At 48.5% G+C, this 19,751-nt stretch overlaps 1 protein-coding gene across 2 annotated transcripts in view; it reads right to left on the bottom strand.

Moving 5' to 3' along the window:
* The window catches only part of NRBP1 (nuclear receptor binding protein 1), a 66,976-nt gene that overhangs the window by 35,941 nt on the left and 11,284 nt on the right, over positions 1 to 19,751 (bottom strand). Inside the window, exons 3-8 of one of the 2 annotated variants that reach the window (XM_067550539.1) lie at positions 9,183 to 9,305; positions 8,582 to 8,683; positions 8,397 to 8,486; positions 7,835 to 7,875; positions 5,738 to 5,832; positions 1,209 to 1,232 (exon numbers count right to left, since the gene is read on the bottom strand). In XM_067550539.1, the coding sequence (XP_067406640.1) occupies positions 1,209 to 1,232; positions 5,738 to 5,832; positions 7,835 to 7,875; positions 8,397 to 8,486; positions 8,582 to 8,683; positions 9,183 to 9,305 (475 nt within the window). The remainder of the gene's footprint in view (positions 1 to 1,208; positions 1,233 to 5,737; positions 5,833 to 7,834; positions 7,876 to 8,396; positions 8,487 to 8,581; positions 8,684 to 9,182; positions 9,306 to 19,751) is intronic. The other variant, XM_067550540.1, reaches the window with a different exon arrangement.

Below are 19,751 nucleotides of genomic sequence, written 5' to 3'. Positions count from 1 at the left end.
TGCATTTTGTGCCAACGTACATCCCCAATGCAGTGCCAGAACGTGCTGCCTGAGACTCTGCTTCCTGTGTGCGCCACCTTCCCCGCTCCACTCCAGAGCAGCCTGCTAGAGAGAGGGATTTGTCCAATCACATGACCCTTCAGAGCCTGATTCTCAGCACAATATGCTACCACTAATTCCTAGCTCCCTCACAGATCAGCCCTCTAGAAAAAGGAGACCTGCTCTATTGCTCAGATCTCATGACTCCCAATAACTTCACTGTTAACCCTAGCTGCCGAGGGAGAGGCTTTGCTCTACCCCTACTGCAAAACATCTGCAGACATGGGGAACCCAGGGAGTTTACTCTGACAGGCCCTTAGATGGCCGTGACGAGAGTTTGGGGAAGTGGAGCACTGCCCCATAATCACTGCCATTTGACAGAAGGTGGGATCTCAGGAGTACACATACAGCATGGGTGCACTCCTCATTTGTTTCCTCATGTCAAACACAACATGGTTATGAGCTAAGCAAACACTCCCTGCCCACAAACACGTACGTGAGCCAAGGTGAGCTCACTGAAAGCCAAAGCCCTGGCTAGGGAGAAATGGGCCTCATTGCACAGCAATGGGCTTACTTGGGTGGAAGATGCATCTAGCCATCAGGTGCAGAACACATTTCATTGAGACATTCAGATGGAAAACAAAATGCCTATGGGTTAACGAAGCTACAAGCAAGCGGCAGGGTGTCTGAGCAAGAAGCAGAGGCTAGACTAAAGTGGCCCGCAGCCAAGCCCAGCAGATCAGCAGCAGGAAGTCAGAGTCTGATGTACACGGCCAGCTTGGCTTTGAGCAGCTCGGAACAATGCATTGACCTCTCTTGACATGCAGGAGCTGGCATGCAACGGGGTCCACAGACTAGTGCAGGCTAAGAACAAGGAGAGGGGACAGAACTGACATGGAGAAGACTTCACACAGGGCAGTGCTCCCTGTCTGTAAGGCTTTGGCTGGGAGCACAAGGAGCAGATTGTTCCCAGCACAGAACAGGGATAGTGCTGGCAGAGTGGCCTACGCTGGACAATTTTATACACCAGCCTTATAGCAAGGGAACACTGTAGAGAGACGTTCTCAGATTTGTATTTATATATAGATAGATATAGTTATATATGTATCTATAATGTACATTATATATAGTGACACAGTCACATCACAGGAGTGAAGAAGTTTGCTCACCATTAGCAAAAATCCTATGAAAGACTGTTGGTAACAGAGCAGCCCGTAAGCGGGAAGTAAAACAAGATAGAAGTCGATGAGTTGATGAAACAGCAAGCACTTAACATCAATACAGACAGCTGGGTCAGAACCACGGCAGAACACGGACACAGGAAGAGGCCGCCCTTTCAATAGCCCTCACCTGCTGACTCCAAGCCAGGATGCCTCACACACCAAGAGCGGCAAGGGAGAGGTGGGATCAGGGGGCCTCTCACACTGACCAGGGCATTATGTTCAGGGTCTGGTCTTTTGAGGCAGCTGAAACTCCCAGCACGTCACTAAGCCACCACAGTCCAGTGACCAGACCCCGTGCCCACACTCAGCAGGCAGAGATGGACAGTGTGTTGCTGGGAGTAGAGCCAGCACCCAGCAGCCTTCCCTCCACATGGATTTTAGCAATAGCACCATGCCACACACCCTGGCACTCCATCTGTTTCGCTGTCTGGATGAACACAAATCTCAGGTCACGTCTCACGTTCCCTGAGCACCCACCACTGGGATGTAGGGAAGGCTGTGTGTATATGGAGCCACACTGGTACATAACCAACCCAACAGCCCACCAAGCAAATAAAAAGGTGCTTGTGGCAAATGGCCCAAGGCACCCTCCAGGAACATATCCGGGACTCTCCCCCACAGCCCACTGTAGAAATGACTATTAACCCTTTGAGGGAGCTGAGGATCATGATGGCACAATACACTGAGGGCAGCACCAGGATTAGTCACAAGACCCACACTTCAGTTTAAGAGTTTCCAATTCTGCTGTGCATTTCAGAGCTGCCCTACCCAAAGCTTTACTCATCCAGAGCCACCCCTCCCAATGAGGCACCTGCACAGCTCCTCCATACTACAGCCTGGCGTTCATATTCAGAGTCCTGGAGTTCAGGACTCTGCTAACACCCAAGCAGTGACTCCCAATACGGTCTGTGAACCTGGAAAGCAGCGCCTCAGCTATACCCCACACTGGAGCTTCCAGTTCACACCACATTCTTCTCTCCCTTCAACCCTAAGGGACTGTCAGGCAGGGCCCCTTAAGTACTACCCAGCATCATCACCCTCCCATCACCCCGCCTCTGCCATCATGGTTCCTTTCTCCACCCACTCAACCCAAAGGCTCTCCAGGCCATCAGCCCTTCAAAAACAAGCTGCCTTTTCAGAAGAAAGCCCCCTGCGTCATCTGAGATACTATAATCACTGCAGCCAATCCCAGAGGAATGGCAACCACCCTCCTAATCACAAAGGAACCAAGCCAGCAGTGCCCTTTGACAGTAAGATGAGGGCTCTGGGAACATCTGGAATGTGCAGAGAAGCAGGCAGTTTTCAAGAGGACGGCTTTTATTTCAAGTACAATAAGTACTTAATTTATTCAACACAATAAGTCCACAGAATAGCTCAGAACATTCCTTCTTTCCCACAGCACACTGACTGGGAGAAAGAGCAGGTGTCTCCCTCCCTGGCCACAGCCTTCCCAGAGTCCCCTCCCTCCCTGTACCTTAACAACTCCCAGCTCCTCCGTCCCTAACCCCACTTTTTATGCTAGACCACCACCACATGGGCTCAGGAAGAGATGGGCTAAAGCCCAGCACTGTGTGGCCTTTGCATTACACTTCACACTATCCCACACCCTTTGTCCTTCCCAACCCATCTGTCCCACATGACCCTCTACACCCACAGCTCTATTTATTGCCCTGCTGGGTACCACTCCATCTCACCCTCCAACCCATACTGGGCTTCTTGATTGTCTTCCTTTCTTTTAACTCCCAACCCCCCCATCAGGACACCCAGAAAGAGGATGAAGAAAAGGGATTGTATCGCATCAGGGAAACATGCAAGAGCTGGGCCAGTCCTGCCACTGCATGTGCTACCCCAGAACTCCAAATACTGCACAGGAAGCGCCCTGGAACGGGGGAGCCAGGCAGCATGCTATTCCCTGAAAAGTGACCAAATGGCAACATAGGATCCATGTTTATTGCCTCAAGGATCCTGACATGCCATAAACTCCCCCTCCAGTTTGAGTGTCAAGCTGGTTTGGCTGGCTCCCACAGTCAGACAAACAGAGATCATGAAGTCAGAATGCACTTAGCTATTCAGACCGGACTCCAGTTCCCTCCCATAGCTGCATGGGCTCCGCAGGAGTGAGAATGTGGTCACGGATATCGGCAGCTCTGACTCTAAGGCATGCTGGAATCAGAGCTACTACACAGAGGGGAGCTTTTCTAATCACAGCCCCATTTTAGTTTTCATCTCCTTTACTTAAAAGAAATGCTTTGAGCGGAGAGATTCCGATCGATTTTCTTCTGCACAAAGGACAAAAGGGAAAAGGTCTCAGCCAGCATAATCTGTAGCTGTGAGTGGGGAGAGGCTGCCTATTAGTAACTGTAATTCTGAGTGCTGCCTCTGCATATTCACGCTTATGAGATGCCCCAGCACTGGGGAGGGTGTAAGATCTTTTAGGAAGCGCAACCTGTTCGACCACTTGTGTACCTTCACACTACACCATCCGGAGAAAGGCTGTGTGGCTCCAACTACCTCACTTCCTTCTCTGTCTCTAGTGTGTACTGAACTCTGGTGAAGGCAGGCAGGCAGTATGACTAAGAGGAGGTGACACTCAAAAACCTATAGTTACCGATGAGCAAACTCTCCTTCAAGGCAACCTCTGCATAGTCCCACTTGTGGGAGTCTAGCAAGCACAACAACCCCAGGATGGTATATAAGGTGTGCTAAAGACTGAAGAACTGTCCTCCAAAATAAAGCCTCAGATCTAGCTGCCAAGTCAAGAGTAGAGTCCTTCTCTGAATGAAGTGCTGACTATCTCAATCAGAAACCTGCAGCTGGATGCGATTCTTACCAACAAGGAAGGATTGGAGGCCTGGTTAACAGCTCGTGTCGAGGCTCGTTTAGGGTGTCTACTGCTTCCTGTAGTGTTAATGGGCAGAAACTGAGGAATTATGGTGGGCAAGCTGTTTGCCAACAGAGGGAGGGGACCAGGTATGTAACTCCTGGAAAGTGTTCCTAAATGTAGATCTTCTCAGAAGAATGATGGAGTAAGCCCCAGGATGCTGAGACACCACCACTCTGGCTAAAGCATAATAGGTCTCAATTCACACCCTAATCCACTGATGTGGAGTGGATGTTCCTCTGCCATGATCCACAAGAGATACAATATCGGTAGAGGATTTCTCTAAGCTTTTCTGACACCTACAGTATGGAGTAACCTTCCTGGGGAAAACAGTTTGGTGGTCTGATTTAGAAGGAATACAAACACCATGTGTTGTACACATTTGAGACAAGGACACAGGTAGTGTCCCTTTGAAGGAGGATCAGCCACGAAAACTGCAGCTTACTCACAAGCATGATTATGATTGCACATTCTGTTTAGGTGACAGGTGAAACAAATGGTACTTTTCCCAGGGTTCAAAGGACAACTACACAAACACTGCAGCACAAGGCTGAGATCCCAAACTGGCACAGGTCACAAGTAAGCCCGAATACATTCACTGGGCCTTTGGATGGATTCACTAGCAATGATGGAATGACCAAAGACAGCAGCACTGTCAGATGGAGGGTGATATGTCGAGATGGCAGACAGTGCACCTTGGCTGCAAAACAAACAGTCTTAAGAGGCCTTAAGAATAGCAACACAGCTGAGATGGAGGCAGAGAGCAGGCACGCTGCTCTTCAATGCCCCAGTAAAAGCCTTTTCCACTTCTCAGAGTCACATTTCAGCATGGATGGCTTCCTGGACCAGAAGCCGATTTCTGCACCTCTGCACTAGAGGCCTGGCCCAAGTCAGACAGCATCCTGAGGCCCAGACCAGACGGAGTGATTCTAAATTTGGATGCATGGTGATGCCAATAGGTCTGAGCACTGGTAGAAGAGGCACACAGGTCCAATACTGCTAGGCAGAGGCCAAGGCTACCAGCAGATAAATTCCGTCCCCAATGCCAGCAGCTAGCCATGAAAAAGGAACCAAGGGAGTAGGGACCACAGACTCCTTCCATAACTTTGGCTCTGAATATTTGGTGCCCCCAAGAGGGTGCTCATTTGGCCTCAATGGACAGTTTTCCAGGCAGTTCTCAAAAAAATCAACAGCACTGGGGGATAACTAAGTGTGAATAAGCAGAGGCGCAAGTAGTCCTTGGGGAAGGCCTGATTGTGAGAAGGGGCCTGAAGAAATGAGGACTCTGCACAGAGCCAAGACTCTGGGAATTTCTCGTGTCATTTTTTAGTTTCAAACCCTCACCTCAGGGATACAAACTAAACCCAGACCTAACTGACTGGAAGGGAAAGCAGTTCCTACCCCAAGTCTCTGTGTGACCCAAGTATGGAAGAGGCGGGGCAGACTTTCCTCTCTGGCCCTACCCACAGTTTGGCGAGGGGTAATGCTAATACTTACATAGCCCAGTCCCCAAGATAGCCCTTCCAATGGCTTCTAGGTAGCTCAGGAAACCAGCGCCCATTACTGACTGACCATCACCTCTGGAGAGTCTTACCTGAGCCAATCTTGATCAGTCCATTGTGCTGAATAAAGATGGTGTCACAGGTCAGATTGCCATGGATGATCGGGGGATCACAGGAGTGGAGGTAGCTAGAAATTCAGAACAGAACACCGGTGAAAAGACAGCAATGGTAAGGGGAGGGCCTGCTGAGCTGAAAGGGTGACTGCACAGAACTACATGCCAAGAGTATTTACAATGCCAGGGAGATACAATTCAGTAACTCCGTGTGGACAGTCTTTGTGTTAGGATACAAAGAATATAACAACACAAAATTAAACTCCTGCTAAGGGGCCCCAGGAAAGAAGAAAAGGAAACCTTCTCTGATCAACTCTTGGACACAAAAGCCCAGGATACCACAAGATGGTGGGTGGAGGATGGGCATATCACTTGCCCACATAGCTCATGCGTAGAAAGTTGGCCAGATGGGTTTCAAAGACGTTCAGCTCTTATACTGAGGAAAGCCACAGGTCTGAAAATAGAGTCCAACCTGAAGAAAAAACATTCTGATCTTATTGCCTGGGAACCAGGAAGGTACCCGGTCTTGTACAAACGCTAGGGGACCAAGGCCTTGTCTACACTAGAAAGTTTTGTTGACAAGTTATGCCGGTGTACAGCCACCACTGTAATTAAACCACTGTTGCATGTCCTCACTGTGCTCCTTGCATCAGTGTTGTGCATTCACACTACCAGCTCTTCTGTCAACACCAGGAGCAATGCACTGTGGGTAGCCAGTGTGAGTGAGCGAGTGACAGAGATGGGGGACAGTGAGTGTTTCCACATGCTGTCTCTAAGTTCAGACAGCAGCAGCAGCTAGAAACCACCAATTCTGAGTCAGAAGCTGGTGCACAGACAGCTGGTGTCCCCCATCCCCTCATCCCAGCGGAGACCTGTACACCGGTGGAGGAAAGGGAACACCCTGGCATCAGCCCTGCCTCCCTCCCTGGCTCCGCACAGCACATCAGGAGTCTTTCCCCCCATCCCACCAGCAGCAGCCCAAACTGCCTGCCTCTCTGCCCGGAGCTAGCATGCTTAGCTGTGTGAATAATTTCAAAGCTTCCTGGGCCTTCGAAAGAAGAGGGGCGGATGGCGGCAGACAGCGGAGTTCAAACTGCTGACCAGAGCGGTCACAATGCACATTGTGGGACACATCTGAAGGCCATTTTACCATGATATAACCAACGGCAGTGTCTACCCTGAATCTCTGTTGCTAAAACTGCCACAAAAAGCTCTACAGCGCTCGTCGAGGTGGTTTTATTTTGTCAAAAAACATAGGGCAGTTTTGTCGGCAGGGGTGATTGCAGTGTGTACAGCACCACTATCATGCCAAAAAAAGCGGACTTTTGCCCACAGAACTCTAGTGTAAATCAGGCCCTAGTCCTTGTCCCAGAAAGCATATGATCTAGCATGCACACACCCCCAGTTCAGATAGGCCCTTCTTGACCTGGAGGCCACACTTTAGCCTACTAGATATTTATACTTTCCACATAAGTGTAATTTCCGCACAGTGGCGGTAAGCTAAGTTTCCAGAGCTGACAGTGTTTGGGTGCATGTGTTTTTAGCAGAGGGCCCTCGGTTCTGGAACTTATTCCTCAGCCCTTGGCCCAAACTCTTTAAGGAGCCAGAAGTAGATTATATTTATCCCTCCCTTTCTGTTAGCCAAGTGAACAACCTGAAGGGCTCATGGATCCCCAGCAATTTCTGGGTATCTGTGCTTGGCAAAATAGTAGTGATCTTTTCCCCTGACATGCAGGGACCTGGCTTCCTCTTTGCAAGGCAGAATATTTCACTCTCATTTGTAACTTGCTAGTGATGTGGTGAATGAGTTCACAACTTTGAAAGCAATCTGGGCTCACAGAAGCAGCGTCCCCAGTGTGCCTGCAGGAAGAGTCTGGAGCTGCCTCTGTGGGAGGAGCAGGATTACCTGCAGAACGGGGAGGGGAAGGGTCATATTTGAAACCAAGTCTACTGGTAAGAGTGGTTTTTCTAGACTGTATTCTTCCATCCCAGAGCTAATCAGGCAGTCTGGCTCATGCCGCAGGATTCCAGCACAGCTGGCCACTCATATAAAGGGCATCTCCCTACTTCACATACCTGAGAGCAGAGAGGATCTGAGTGCACCAGCGCTTCCAGGCCTACAATACAAAGCGAAGTACAAGTCACAATCAACAGGTAGGACTAACTGCTGCCCATTCAGCTCATCGGGAGGAACACGCCTCTCCTGCTGCAGCCTGGTCTCTAAGATCCAGCCCATCCCAGTCATAATCATGGGACCCCTGCTCCCATGCTCAACCCGCCCCACACACTCATGTAGTGACCAAGAAATCCCCCACCTTTTTTCTGTACTCTAGGCTGACAGCAGAACCCCTCTTCCACTCAGATATGTGCAGCAGAGAGGTGTGCTTCTCAACACTAGCTCACTCCCTCTGCGAAGGGGGATATCAGCCTGCTTGATGCTTTCCTGAAGAGCAGCTGCCCCAAGGAGAGCCACCTATGGTTATGTTGGCTGACCTCCGCAGAGATGGCAGCTGAATGGAGCTTCTAACTGAGGCAGGGACACAGCAACCCCAAACCATCAGCAAGGGGCCTGCAAAAAGTGTTCTCCAGAAGAGAGGGGCCTGGTCAAAGCAGAGCACACATGCAAGAGGAGAGGGACCTTTTCATTCATCGTCTTGTGGTTCTTCTTTGTCTTCTTCAGGAACTGTTTCAAGCTGCCTGAGGACATGTACTCAGTGATGAAGATCACCTGCCGGGACAGAATGAGACATTACTTGCTGCTTCTCCTCTGCTCTGCAGGATCCCTAGTGTGAGTGGGAAAGGGGAGCTTCTCATACCACTTACCCTGGCCTTGTTCTCTTTTACATCAGCCCAGTACTTGTGGAATTTCACAATATTCAGGTGTTCCAGCTGGATCAGGTTGTCAAAGACAGCTTTAACCTTCTCCTGTGACACCCAGAAAAGCAGAGCCACATTACCGTCCTAAGCCGAGGAACGTTCCCACCTGCTCCCCAACCTTATCTGCTCCTGCATCTGAGCCCCCAGAAATCCCAGCGCTGTGCACTACCCCATTGCCAGGCTCCAGCTGATGTGCCTAAAACTAGCAGCATCTGACCTCAGTGCCAGATACACGCTGCTTGTCTTGTCCCCGTAACTATGGCTGGACATTATTTGGCCACTGATATGGACAGGTTCAAACTATGTTCCACATCCAAGGAGAAAAGCCTCAGAACCAGCCTGAAGTTTCTGCACTGGGAGTGCAACACAGTTCAGTTCCAAGCCTGGACGTGCAGGCCCCTGGACATCTGGCAAATCAGAGCAATTCAGCACTCCTGTCAGATCAGCTGGGTTTATAACAGGACATGACATGGCTACACCTGGCCACCAGCTGGTCCCAGGACACATCCTTAGCACAAGGTGCAGGGCAGCCTCTTCTCTCACTTACCTCCTGAAGCTTGAAGTTCTTGCGCTCGGAAAACTGAACCTCATTCCAAACAACTTCCACCCCTTCCTCTGTGTCCATCGCCAGGTAGGCATTATCGATCCCTGGGACGTTGCGCTGATTCACCTGGATAGACAGATGGGGACAGACATGAGGCCTAAGTGCAGGGAAACACCACCAACACCACAGTCACTCATCTATGGCTTTCTCACACATGGAATTTAAAGCCTCAACCCTACTTAATAAAAGGAGGCAATCTGAGTCTTGGTTATTCGTGCACATTATGGTCTGTGCCCCACAGAGCCTACACTCTAAGTCACATAAGGTAGAGAGGCAGACCAGGGCAACATGGCAGGAGAGCAGGGAACGCTCTAGGGAGAGAACTTTTTGCAGACATTAGCTTGCAATTTGAGTTGCCTCATGGCATTGATTTGTTGGTATAGTTTATGAAACAGTCAAGTCCCTGAGCAGCTTCAGGGAGTGGAGAGAGGACCCCCAAGTGGAAGCCTAGCAAACACGAAGTTTTAGGAGGGATTTGTAGGGAATGGTGTTCTTTGGTGCACAAAGACAGTTGTGAGTGGGACGCGATGCAGAGCCGTCTACACATTTTTGCACCAATCTAAGTAGAACAGTTTAAAACTATTATAGGAGTTTAGCTGGCATCAGTAGGTTTAGCAATGAACAGCTATGTGATGGGGCACCTGCCTTCCCAAGGGGTTAAAAGCAGCCCCAGGGAGGCTGCATGGGAGGCAGCCAATAGGAGAGAAGCTGGGAGGAACAGCCAATCATAAAAGGAGCTGCAGGGCACAGCAGAGCAGTCTCTGCCTGGAGCCCAAGGAGGCAAGGCTGTCTCTCTCACAGGCCTGCAGCAGCTTAGACAGAGTTACTGCTAGGAGTGGGTAATAGCAGGCCCAGAGGGAGGGCAAGGAAGGTGCTAGGGCTGGGGGAAGTGGCCCAGGGAGACAGCAGCTGGGAGAGGAATTCAAGGCAAAGCAGGAGCCTGCTATCCACAAGGTCCCTAGGCTGGGACCCAGAGTAGTGGGCAGGCCCGGGTCCCCCCCACCGGGAAACGACAGAATAAGTTGCTGCAGGCACCACTGAGGAAGTGGCAAATATGATACTGCAGTAGCCACTAGGGAAAGTGGCTGGACTCCTGAGGAGCCAAACCTCCCTAGGAAGGGGGGGGACGGACGACAATGGCCCTCCGGTCAAGCCATAATCCAAGTCAAGACAACAACACTGCGGGTCCCAACAGTTGCGGGAAGGGCCACAGGCAAACTGGGAGGAAGCATGATGATGTGCAGACTGAGGACGTGGGCATCACCTGGAAGCTAATCCCCAGACAACCAGCAGGAGGCACCAGTCCAGCCGTGACAGGTGGGAATCCGTCACAAGCTATAAGCCAGTATAACTGCGCCCACGCTAGAGATACGCAGCATCGCGGTGAGGTGAGCAGACAAACGAGTGGGAAGAAGATGCCTTCATACAGATCGGCTTTCAAGAGCCTTGAAGGTGAGGGCGAGGTGTCTGAATGCAAGCTAGCAGAGAGCCTTGAGGAAGAGCAAGTCACAGCAGCAGGCGACATCGCAGTCCCTTGCCATTGCTAAGGTACATTTTCCCCATAACATGCAGCAGCATCCAAGGATCTACTGGGAACGTGGCCGGCACGTTCCCACTGCCACAATCCAAGCAGGAGGAATCAGCTGGCCTGAGAGGTGTCTGTTGGGGGAGTCGCTCAGCAAGTAGGTCAGAGCTGCGGAAGGAGGTGGCTCGTCTGCATAGAATCCGGGAGTGAAAGGACTTCACCGACAGGATGCTCATGGAAACATCTGGGACAGAGGATGATAGCCGACTACACATGACTACAAGGTCACCAGAGGAGGAAAGAGAACAGTCTGCTCTGAGGGGAGGAGGCTGGCTGCTGGCCACCTTGGGCAGCAGACAGACAGTTCTCCACCCCGCAAACAGATCCCCAGTCCAGCATGGTGGAGCACAGTACACTGAACTGACTCCACCAGGGGAAGAGCAGACCCCAATGGGTGGGAGCCTGAGAAGGCAGCATAGGAAGCTAGTCATCAGGGACTCCCTTCTGTGGGGGATGGAGGCATTGATCTACTAACCTGATGTCCCATGTGGTGTGCTGCCTGCGTGGGGCCCACATTCAAGACATTATGGAAAGGCTGCCACGGCTCATCCATCCCCCTGGTCACTACCCCATGCTACTCATCCATGTGACTACTATTGGCACTGCCAGAGATGACCCTGAGCAGATCAGCAGTGACCTCAAGTCTCTAGCAGCAAGAGACAAGAAGTTGGGGTACAGCTGATGTTGCATGAGGAACATGGAAAATTACAAGAGGTTACTAGAAGCCACAAGGGAAATCAGAGGGGGAATCTCTTCAACATCTTGGATGTCCCTAGACAAATGCAAGGAGTATGGGGAATAAACTAGAAATATTAGTACATAAACTAAATCATCACTTAAGTAGCATCAGATTTGGTGGGACAAATCTTTTGACTGGACTATTGGTATAGAACAGTCTAGCTTGTTCAGGAAGGATAGGCAGGGGAAAAAAAGGGAGGTGGAGTTGCATTCTACAACAAGAATATATACTCCAAGGGTAGTTAAGCTCTGGAACAGGCTTCCAAGGGAGAATGTGGAATCTCCAATGCCGGAGATTTTTAAGAACAGTTGGTCAAACACCTGTCAGGGATGGTCTAGGTTTACTTGGTCCTGCCTCAGCACAGGGGATTGGACTCTGACCGCTCAAGATTTCTTCCAGCCCTACTCTTTTACTTCAACAACCCGATGATTTGGTCACATTTCCCTGCATTACTATATCACCTTCTACTACTACTAGTGCTCTACTGACATACAAGTCTCTACTGGGGGGAACCCAGGGTAAGTCTACACTGCCAGAAAAGGCCTGTACCATGGCCATGGCTGGCTGCAGTCAGCTAACTCAGGCTCACAGGATTATAAAATTGCAAGGGGGGGGGGGGGGGAGAGAGAGAGTCTCAGAGCACAGGCTCGAGTCCAGGCCCAAGCATCCACACTGCAATTTTATAATCCCACAACCTGCACCCCAGGAGCCCAAGTCAGCTGATACAGGCCCTGAGACTCATTGGCATGGGTGTTTTAAACACAGTGTACCACATACCCCCAGAAGCTCCAATCAGGGAGAGATCCTGTTGTACTAAGCACTGTTCAAATACACAGGACATTGTCCCTGGCTTCCAATCTAGAGACAAGGTGGGGAAGATGAGCAGAGACGCATTTTATAAATGGTTTTAATTTCGTCATCTGTTTACACTAAGGCACTAACTGCTCCCATTTGCCTCTGCCTGGCCATCACCACAAACGGGAATCCCTCCACACTCCATACACCACTAACAGGATCCCGCCTCTGGGGTGGAAAGCAGCTGCTGTTTAGCACCACCAACTACCTACACCACAGAACAGGAAGTGAATGACACTACATCTGACAGAAATTGCAGGACGTTTTAGCCAGTGACAGTCCTTATATTGGAATCCGGCCAGCACGCAAGGCCCACGTCACTCTTATTGCATATGGAATCTGAGCTGCCTGTGCTCATTCCAGACTTCAGTGTTGCATCTCTCTGCCAGAACAGCACCCCTTCGCACCATGCTGGGACACTGGGCGTAGCACAGATTCAGATGGGGTGTCAGGCATCCTGCCAGGATTAATCAAAATCCTTTTTTTTAAAGTAAATTTTTATTTAAATTAATTTTTATTTAAATGTTTTAAGAGATTATAATAAGTTTAGGCCTAAACATATTTTATATTAAATTCAGATTTCATCTAACAGATTTATTTTGAAAAAGAAGAATTTCTAATTTAAATAAGAAAATAAAAAAATCAAATATGCTGAATCCATGAGCCCATATCAAAAACTTTGAGTTAAAGGCTGCTTTTCTATAGAAAGAGGTTTTTCCCCTCTTTTCCATCTTTTGAGGTCAAGCTTTATAAATATGGCACAACAGGTTATACCAAGGACTTGTTTGATTTAATAAAAAATGATGTGCTGTTGTGTTTAAATGCCAGTTACCATCATAATGCTTCTTGACACAAAACATAAGCAACAAGGTAGTAAATAAGCAAAATATCATTAAAATGTACCGCCTAGGGAGAAAAATGATGTATCATATCTAGTGTAAAGACTCTGTTTAGCTGTAAACCAACAAGCCTTAATGGTTGTTTCAACCAATGAGAATGCACCTCTTTATGTATCTCAGCAAAAGCTGATTTAAATCTTTTCCTTTTCTAAGGAATCATTTCCATTTGATTTAAATCAGTCCACCCTGCTGATCACTGCAGCACAGCACAGGGCATTAGGTCATCACTGACAAGATTGCCCTCTAAATCACCTGAGGTGACAAAACAGGCTTCCTGTCACAAGTAGGGCTCTCCTTGGAGAGGTGCCAGACATCAATCACATCCTGCTTAGCTTGTGAAACTCCCAGAACCACAGGCTTTCACCACAACAAGTTTGCTTACTCCTTTAGTTCTGCCAGCCTCTTGGTCAAGCAGCCCTCCCTTCTCCTCTGGCTACCAGGCCAGAATCCCAGCAGTCTGTCTGTTCACAACCTTTAATTCCCTCCCTCCACAGGATATTTCCAACTTGTCCTAAGGATAGACAGGATCCAAACTGAGGACCATTCATTGCTGCTGTCCTGCACTATTAGCAACACAATGCCTTCATTCTCATCCCACACCCCATCCCAATACCCTCCTCATAGAATGCAAGCACACTCATCACCCTATCCTGAAAACTCCTACACCCTTGACCAACCCACCTCTCCCCAATTACACCAGCATCTCTTCTCCCCTTCACTTCTGAACTCATTCAACATGCAGTCTACAACCTGGGGTTGAAACAGAAAAAAAGTGGAGGTACTCTTCCAAGCTCTGCCCCGGAGGATGCCACTCAGCAGGTTGTGCAGACATTTCCAAGTAAGACCAGGTGAAATGCGGATGACACTAAGCTGGGGGGAGTGGCAGATACCCTGGAAGGTAGGGATAGAATACAGAAGGACCTAAACAAACTGGAGGATTGGGCCAAAAGAAATCTGATGAGGTTCAACAAAGAAAAGTGCAGAGTCCTCCACTTAGGAAGGAAGAATCCCGTGCACAGCTACAGACTGGGGACCGACGAGCTAGGCAGCAGTTCTGCGGAAGAGGACCTGGGCGTAACAGTGGATAAAAAGCTGGATATGAGTCAGCAGTGTGCCCTGGTTGTCAAGAAGGCTAATGGCATATTGGGTTGCATTAGGAGGAGCATTGCCAGCAGGTTGAGGGAAGTGATTATTCCCCTCTATTCGGCATTGGTAAGGCTGCATTTAGAGTTTTGGGCCCCCCACTACAACAAGGATGTGGAGAAGTTAGAGAGAGTCCAGCGGAGGGCAACAAAAATGATGAGGGGGCTGGAGCACAAGACATATGAGGAGAGGCTGAGGGAAGGAACTAGGCTTGTTCAGTCTACAGAAGAGAAGAATGAGGGGGGATTTGATAGCAGCCTTTAACTACCTGAAAGGGGGTTCCAGGGAGGATGAGGCTAGGCTGTTCTCAGTGGTGGCAGATGACAGAACAAGGAGCAACGGTCTCAAGTTGCAGGGGGAGGTCTAGGTTGGACATTAGGAAAAAGTTTTTCACTAGAAGGGTGGTGAAGCACTGGAATGGGTTACCTAGGGAGGTGGTGGAATCTCCATCTTTAGAGGTTTTTAAGCTGAGGCTTGACAAAGCCCTGGTTGGGATGATATAGCTGAAGTTAGTCCTGCTTTGAGCAGGGAGTTGGACTAGATGACCTCCTGAGGTCCCTCCAACTCCAATATTCTATGATTCTATGATTCTAAATCTGAGCTCCACTGGGCTCAGCACCCTTTGATGGAAGTTTCCTCACGAGCTCAACTCAGCTCCTTGGCTGGGGAAAGAAAAAGGGGTGGTATCTCCCAGTTGCTACCCACTGGTGACTCCTGAGTAGCAGAGTAGAGTGGAAGAATTACTTCTCATCTCTTGCTTACAACACTCCTGCTAATACATCCCAGAATGATCAGGGCTTTTTGGGTTGTTGTTTTTTTTTTGCACAACAGCGTTACAGTGTTGACTCATATTTAGTTTGTGATCCACTGTGACCCCTAGATCCCTTTCCGCAGTATTCCTTCCTAGGCAGTCATTGCCCATTTTGTATGTGTGCAACTGATTGTTCCTTCCTAAGTGGAGTGCTTTGCATTTGTCCTTATTGAATTTCATCCGATTTACTTCAGAGCATTTCTCCAGTTTGTCCAGATCATTTTGAATTTTAATCCTATCCTCCAAAGCACTTGCAACCCCTCCCATCTTGGTATTGTCCGCAAATTTTATAAGTGTACTCTCTATGCCATTATCTAAATCACTGATGAAGATATTGAGCAAAACCAAACCCAGAACTGATCTCTGCAGGACCCACTTGATACGCCCTTCCAGCTTGACTGTGAACCACTGATAACTGCTTGGAAAACCGTTCCTAAAGAGTAGTTATGCACCCACCACCTTACAGGAGCTCCATCTAGGTTGTATTTCCATAGTTCATTTAAGAGGTTATGCATAAAACTCTTTTTAAGATGAACAACCTTAATCTTTTTAGTCTCTCCTTTTCCAACTCCCTCCATCCAATGCCAACTCTCAGCCTGTACTAGATGTCTCAGCATCAACTAAAATGTAGCATAGCCAAAACTGAACGCCTGATTTTCCTTCCTACCACTACTGACAGAGTTCACCTACCAGTAGTCAGAGAGGGCCTTCTGTGAGATTGGCACCTCTCGGCGTTAGCCTGTGGCATCCTCTAGACCAGCGGTTCTCAACCAGTGGTACGCGTACACCAGTGGTACGTGGAAGACGGCTCAGTGGTACGCGAGGCAAACCTCGCCGCCGATTCCGCCGCCGAATCCCACCCCCTCACTGCCGCTGATAAACCCTGCCGCCGCCGAATCCCCCCGCCCTTGCCGCCGCCGAAAAAGCTCACCGCCGCCGAAAGTCCCATCCTCCCTGCCGCCGAAAACGGTCAAACGGCGGCAGGGCTTCAGCGGAGGGCATCGATCCCTGCACGCAACCCTGCCAATTTACCGAGTTCTACTCGGGCCAGTAAAGTCAGGTGAAGCGATACTTGACCTGACTGTACCTGACCCGAGTGGTACTCTGTAAAAAAAAAAAAAAAAAAAAAAAAAAAAAAAAAAAAAAGGTTGAGAACCGCTGCTCTAGACAGCGCTGTCCTTTAAGGCCACTATCTTGTGGAGGGTTCTGGGGGTACAAGATGGAAACAGATGACTTGAGACTGGAAGCGGGGATGAGAACACCGACCAAATCACATTTCCCATACAGACTACCATTTATAGAGGACTGACCATTTGGCAAGTATCTCATTAAGTCTGTGGACTGTAGCTGTTGACAGGTATATCGTACAAGTGATACTCTGACAAATAGCAGGCCAGAGGTACCAGCAGCATTGTGACGACAAGCTACAACCTCAAAGCCAAATAAAAAAAAATACATATGTTGGCGGGAATACCACCCCCAACCTCCAGCACAGCTAAATAGATACACAGAGTGAGTACCATCGGGTGGGCAACCCAGTGCACAGGCAAGAAGAAATCTAGTTTCCTTTAGCACTGTCATCAAGGCAAAGCAGTTAACTCAAAACAACCTTATCAGTACATGGAGGAACACTTCCATGAACTAGGGTATTACAAGGTGAATGAGGACTTCTTCCAAGCAGTATAGCAGAAACTGAAATCACAACCCATGCAGCTTTAAAGAGTATGGCAACCACCCCAGGGACCAATGGTCCATCTAGCTCAGGATCTTGTCTTCCTACAGTGGCAAGTGCCAGATGCTTCAGAGGGAAGGAACAGAACAGGGAAATCTATTGAGTGATTCATCCCGTTGTCCAGTCCCAGCTCTGGGCAGGCAGAGGTTTAGAGACACCCGGAGCATGAGGGTGTGATTCTGACCATCTTGGTTAATAGGTCCATCAATGGCTATCTAATTTTTTTTTTTTTTTAAATCAATTTATACTTTTGGCCTTCATAACATCTCCTGGTAACAAGTTCCACAGATTCACTGCGTGTTGTGTGCAGAAGTACTTCAGGAAGAGCTAACAAACAAGAGTGTTGCAAGGGAGTTCCTCAGGTGAAGGAGAAACGACTATGTGACCCCTGGGGTGAGTTTGCTGTTCGTTGCGTGCCTTTTTGACTGAAGTTCATTATGTGGTTTGTCTTCGGACTGTGTGCTGAGCCTCGTGGCCTGCTAGGCTAGGCAAGGCAAGAGCTTCTTAACAAGGCTCTGGCCTGCCATCCTCTGATCCCTAACCCCTTTAGGATCCCTTGAAAAGGGAATAGGCTGACTCTCAGAGAATAGGCTGACTCTCAGAGAATAGGGGGTTTAAAATGCCAGCTCGTATGAGATGAGATGAGCTAGCTAACAGGAGCACCAAACAGGAGTTTTGCAAGGGAGTTTAGAGAAGGAGCACCAGAGCCAGATACACCTAAAAAACATTCTCTGAACTTGGGCCAATAACTGCCCCCAACAAAACAAAAAGAAAAAACCCAGTAAGAGTAAAAAAAAAATACGGGCAGAAGTCCAGCCACAGAGTGGGGAGGTATCCCATTTATTGCACTGAATACAGTAGGTATGACTGGCCTTGTGGACAGGTGGCATTCAGGGCAAGCAGCTCATGGCCCTCAGAGACAGAATACGAGCTCGAGACCACAGTGGCTGAACTAGAGGAGCTAAGGGAGACACAGCAGTCGTCAACAAGACTTTCCCCAGTCTGACAGCCTCTGTGCTGTTGAGAAGGATGAAGGTATTTGGGAAGAAGGAGAACATCAAGCTGGAGTGGAGGGAAACAATCCCATAGTTAGAATCCTCCTTCCAGGTGATGTCATGGTATTCTTTTACACTAAGTATATTACTCGAGGTGAGGGGACCCCTGCTATTAAGAAGAGACTGGTAATAACCACTGTGGATTTGATTATTAGAAATACAGATAGTTGGATATGTGATGACGTGGAGAACCACATTGTAAACTGTCTGACGGGTGCAAAGGTTGTGGACCTCTCAAGACATCTAGAAAGACTTCTGTGCAGTGCTGGGGAGAGCTGATGGCTCTGGTTCATGTAGGTACTAGTGACATAGGGAAAGGTAGGAGAGATCCTGGAGGCTAAATTTAGGCAGCTAGATAAGAGATAAAAGTCCAGGACCTCCATGGTAGCATTCTCTGAAATGTTTCCAGTTCCACACACAGGACCAGTTAGACACACAGAACTGCAGGGTCTCAATGTGTGTCTAAGTTGGTGTGGGTAGGAAGGATTCAGGTTTATTCAGCACTGAGGAACCTTTTGGGAAAGGAGAACCCTATACAGAAAGGATGGGCGCCACCTAAGCCAAAATGAAACCAGATTGCTGGAATGTCAAACTAAAAGATCATATAAGAATGACAGAATAGGTTGTACTGGTGGGGGAGTGGCACTATATGTGAAAGAAAGCAGAGTCAAATATCATTCAAATCTTAAATGAATCAAAGTGTACCACAGAATCTCTGTGGATAGAAATCCCAAGATTGAATTAGGAGAGTATAGAAGCAAAAACATACTACCGACCACTGACTGTGGTGATTGTGAAATGCTTAGGGAGATTAGACAGGCTACAAAAACAGAAAATCCAATAATAATAATGGGGGATTCAGCTATCCCCAAACTGACTGAGAACATGTCACCTCAAGACAGGTTGCAGAGATAACATTTCCAGACACCACTAGTGACTGCTTCTTGGAGCAGCTAGTCCTGGAACCCATGAGGGGAGAGGCAATGCTAAGTGGCACACACTATCAGGTCCAAGAGATGACTGTCGTTGAACTGCTTGGTAATAGTGACCATAATGTAATTAAATGTAACATCCTTCTTGGGGGGAGTGGGGGGGGGGGGAGAGGGAGGAGAAGGAATATCAAGAAACCTACCACAGTAGCATTTAATTTCAAAAAGGGAAACTACACAAAAATAAGACTAATTAAACAGTAATTAAAAGCCACAGTCATAAGACTGAAATGCCTACAAGCTGCATGGAAAAAAATTAACACCATAAAAGCCCCACATTATATATACACCCCAAATTTAAAAAACAAAAACAGGAAGACGACCAAAAAAAGCCATCATGGCTAAACAGAGTAAAAGAGGCAGTAAGAGACAAAAAAGATACCTTTCAAAAATTGAAAATCAGATCCTATTGAGGAAAATCGAAAGGAACAAACACTGGCTACTCCAAGTGTAAAAGTATAATTAGGACAAAAAAAATCTGAAGAGCAGCTACCAAAAGACACAAAAAACTAATAGCAAATTAGGTTTTAAAGCAGTGATTCCCAACCTTTTTGGCTCGAGGGCAGTTATTTTTACAACCATGAAGGGCCATTAATCTCCTCCAGCAGCCCCCCCTCATGCAGCCAGATGGAAGGAGTCCTCACTGATCTCCCGTCTCCCTGGCTATAACAGGGAAACTGCACACATCCTATAGCCCCATGCGC

The sequence above is a fragment of the Emydura macquarii genome, unplaced genomic scaffold (genome assembly GCF_026122565.2).
Source record: "Emydura macquarii macquarii isolate MOO-44397 ecotype Brisbane River unplaced genomic scaffold, CSIRO-AGI_Emac_v2 contig_1300, whole genome shotgun sequence".
NCBI lineage: Eukaryota > Metazoa > Chordata > Testudines > Chelidae > Emydura > Emydura macquarii.
This window is presented reverse-complemented; position numbering and strand designations above follow the sequence as displayed.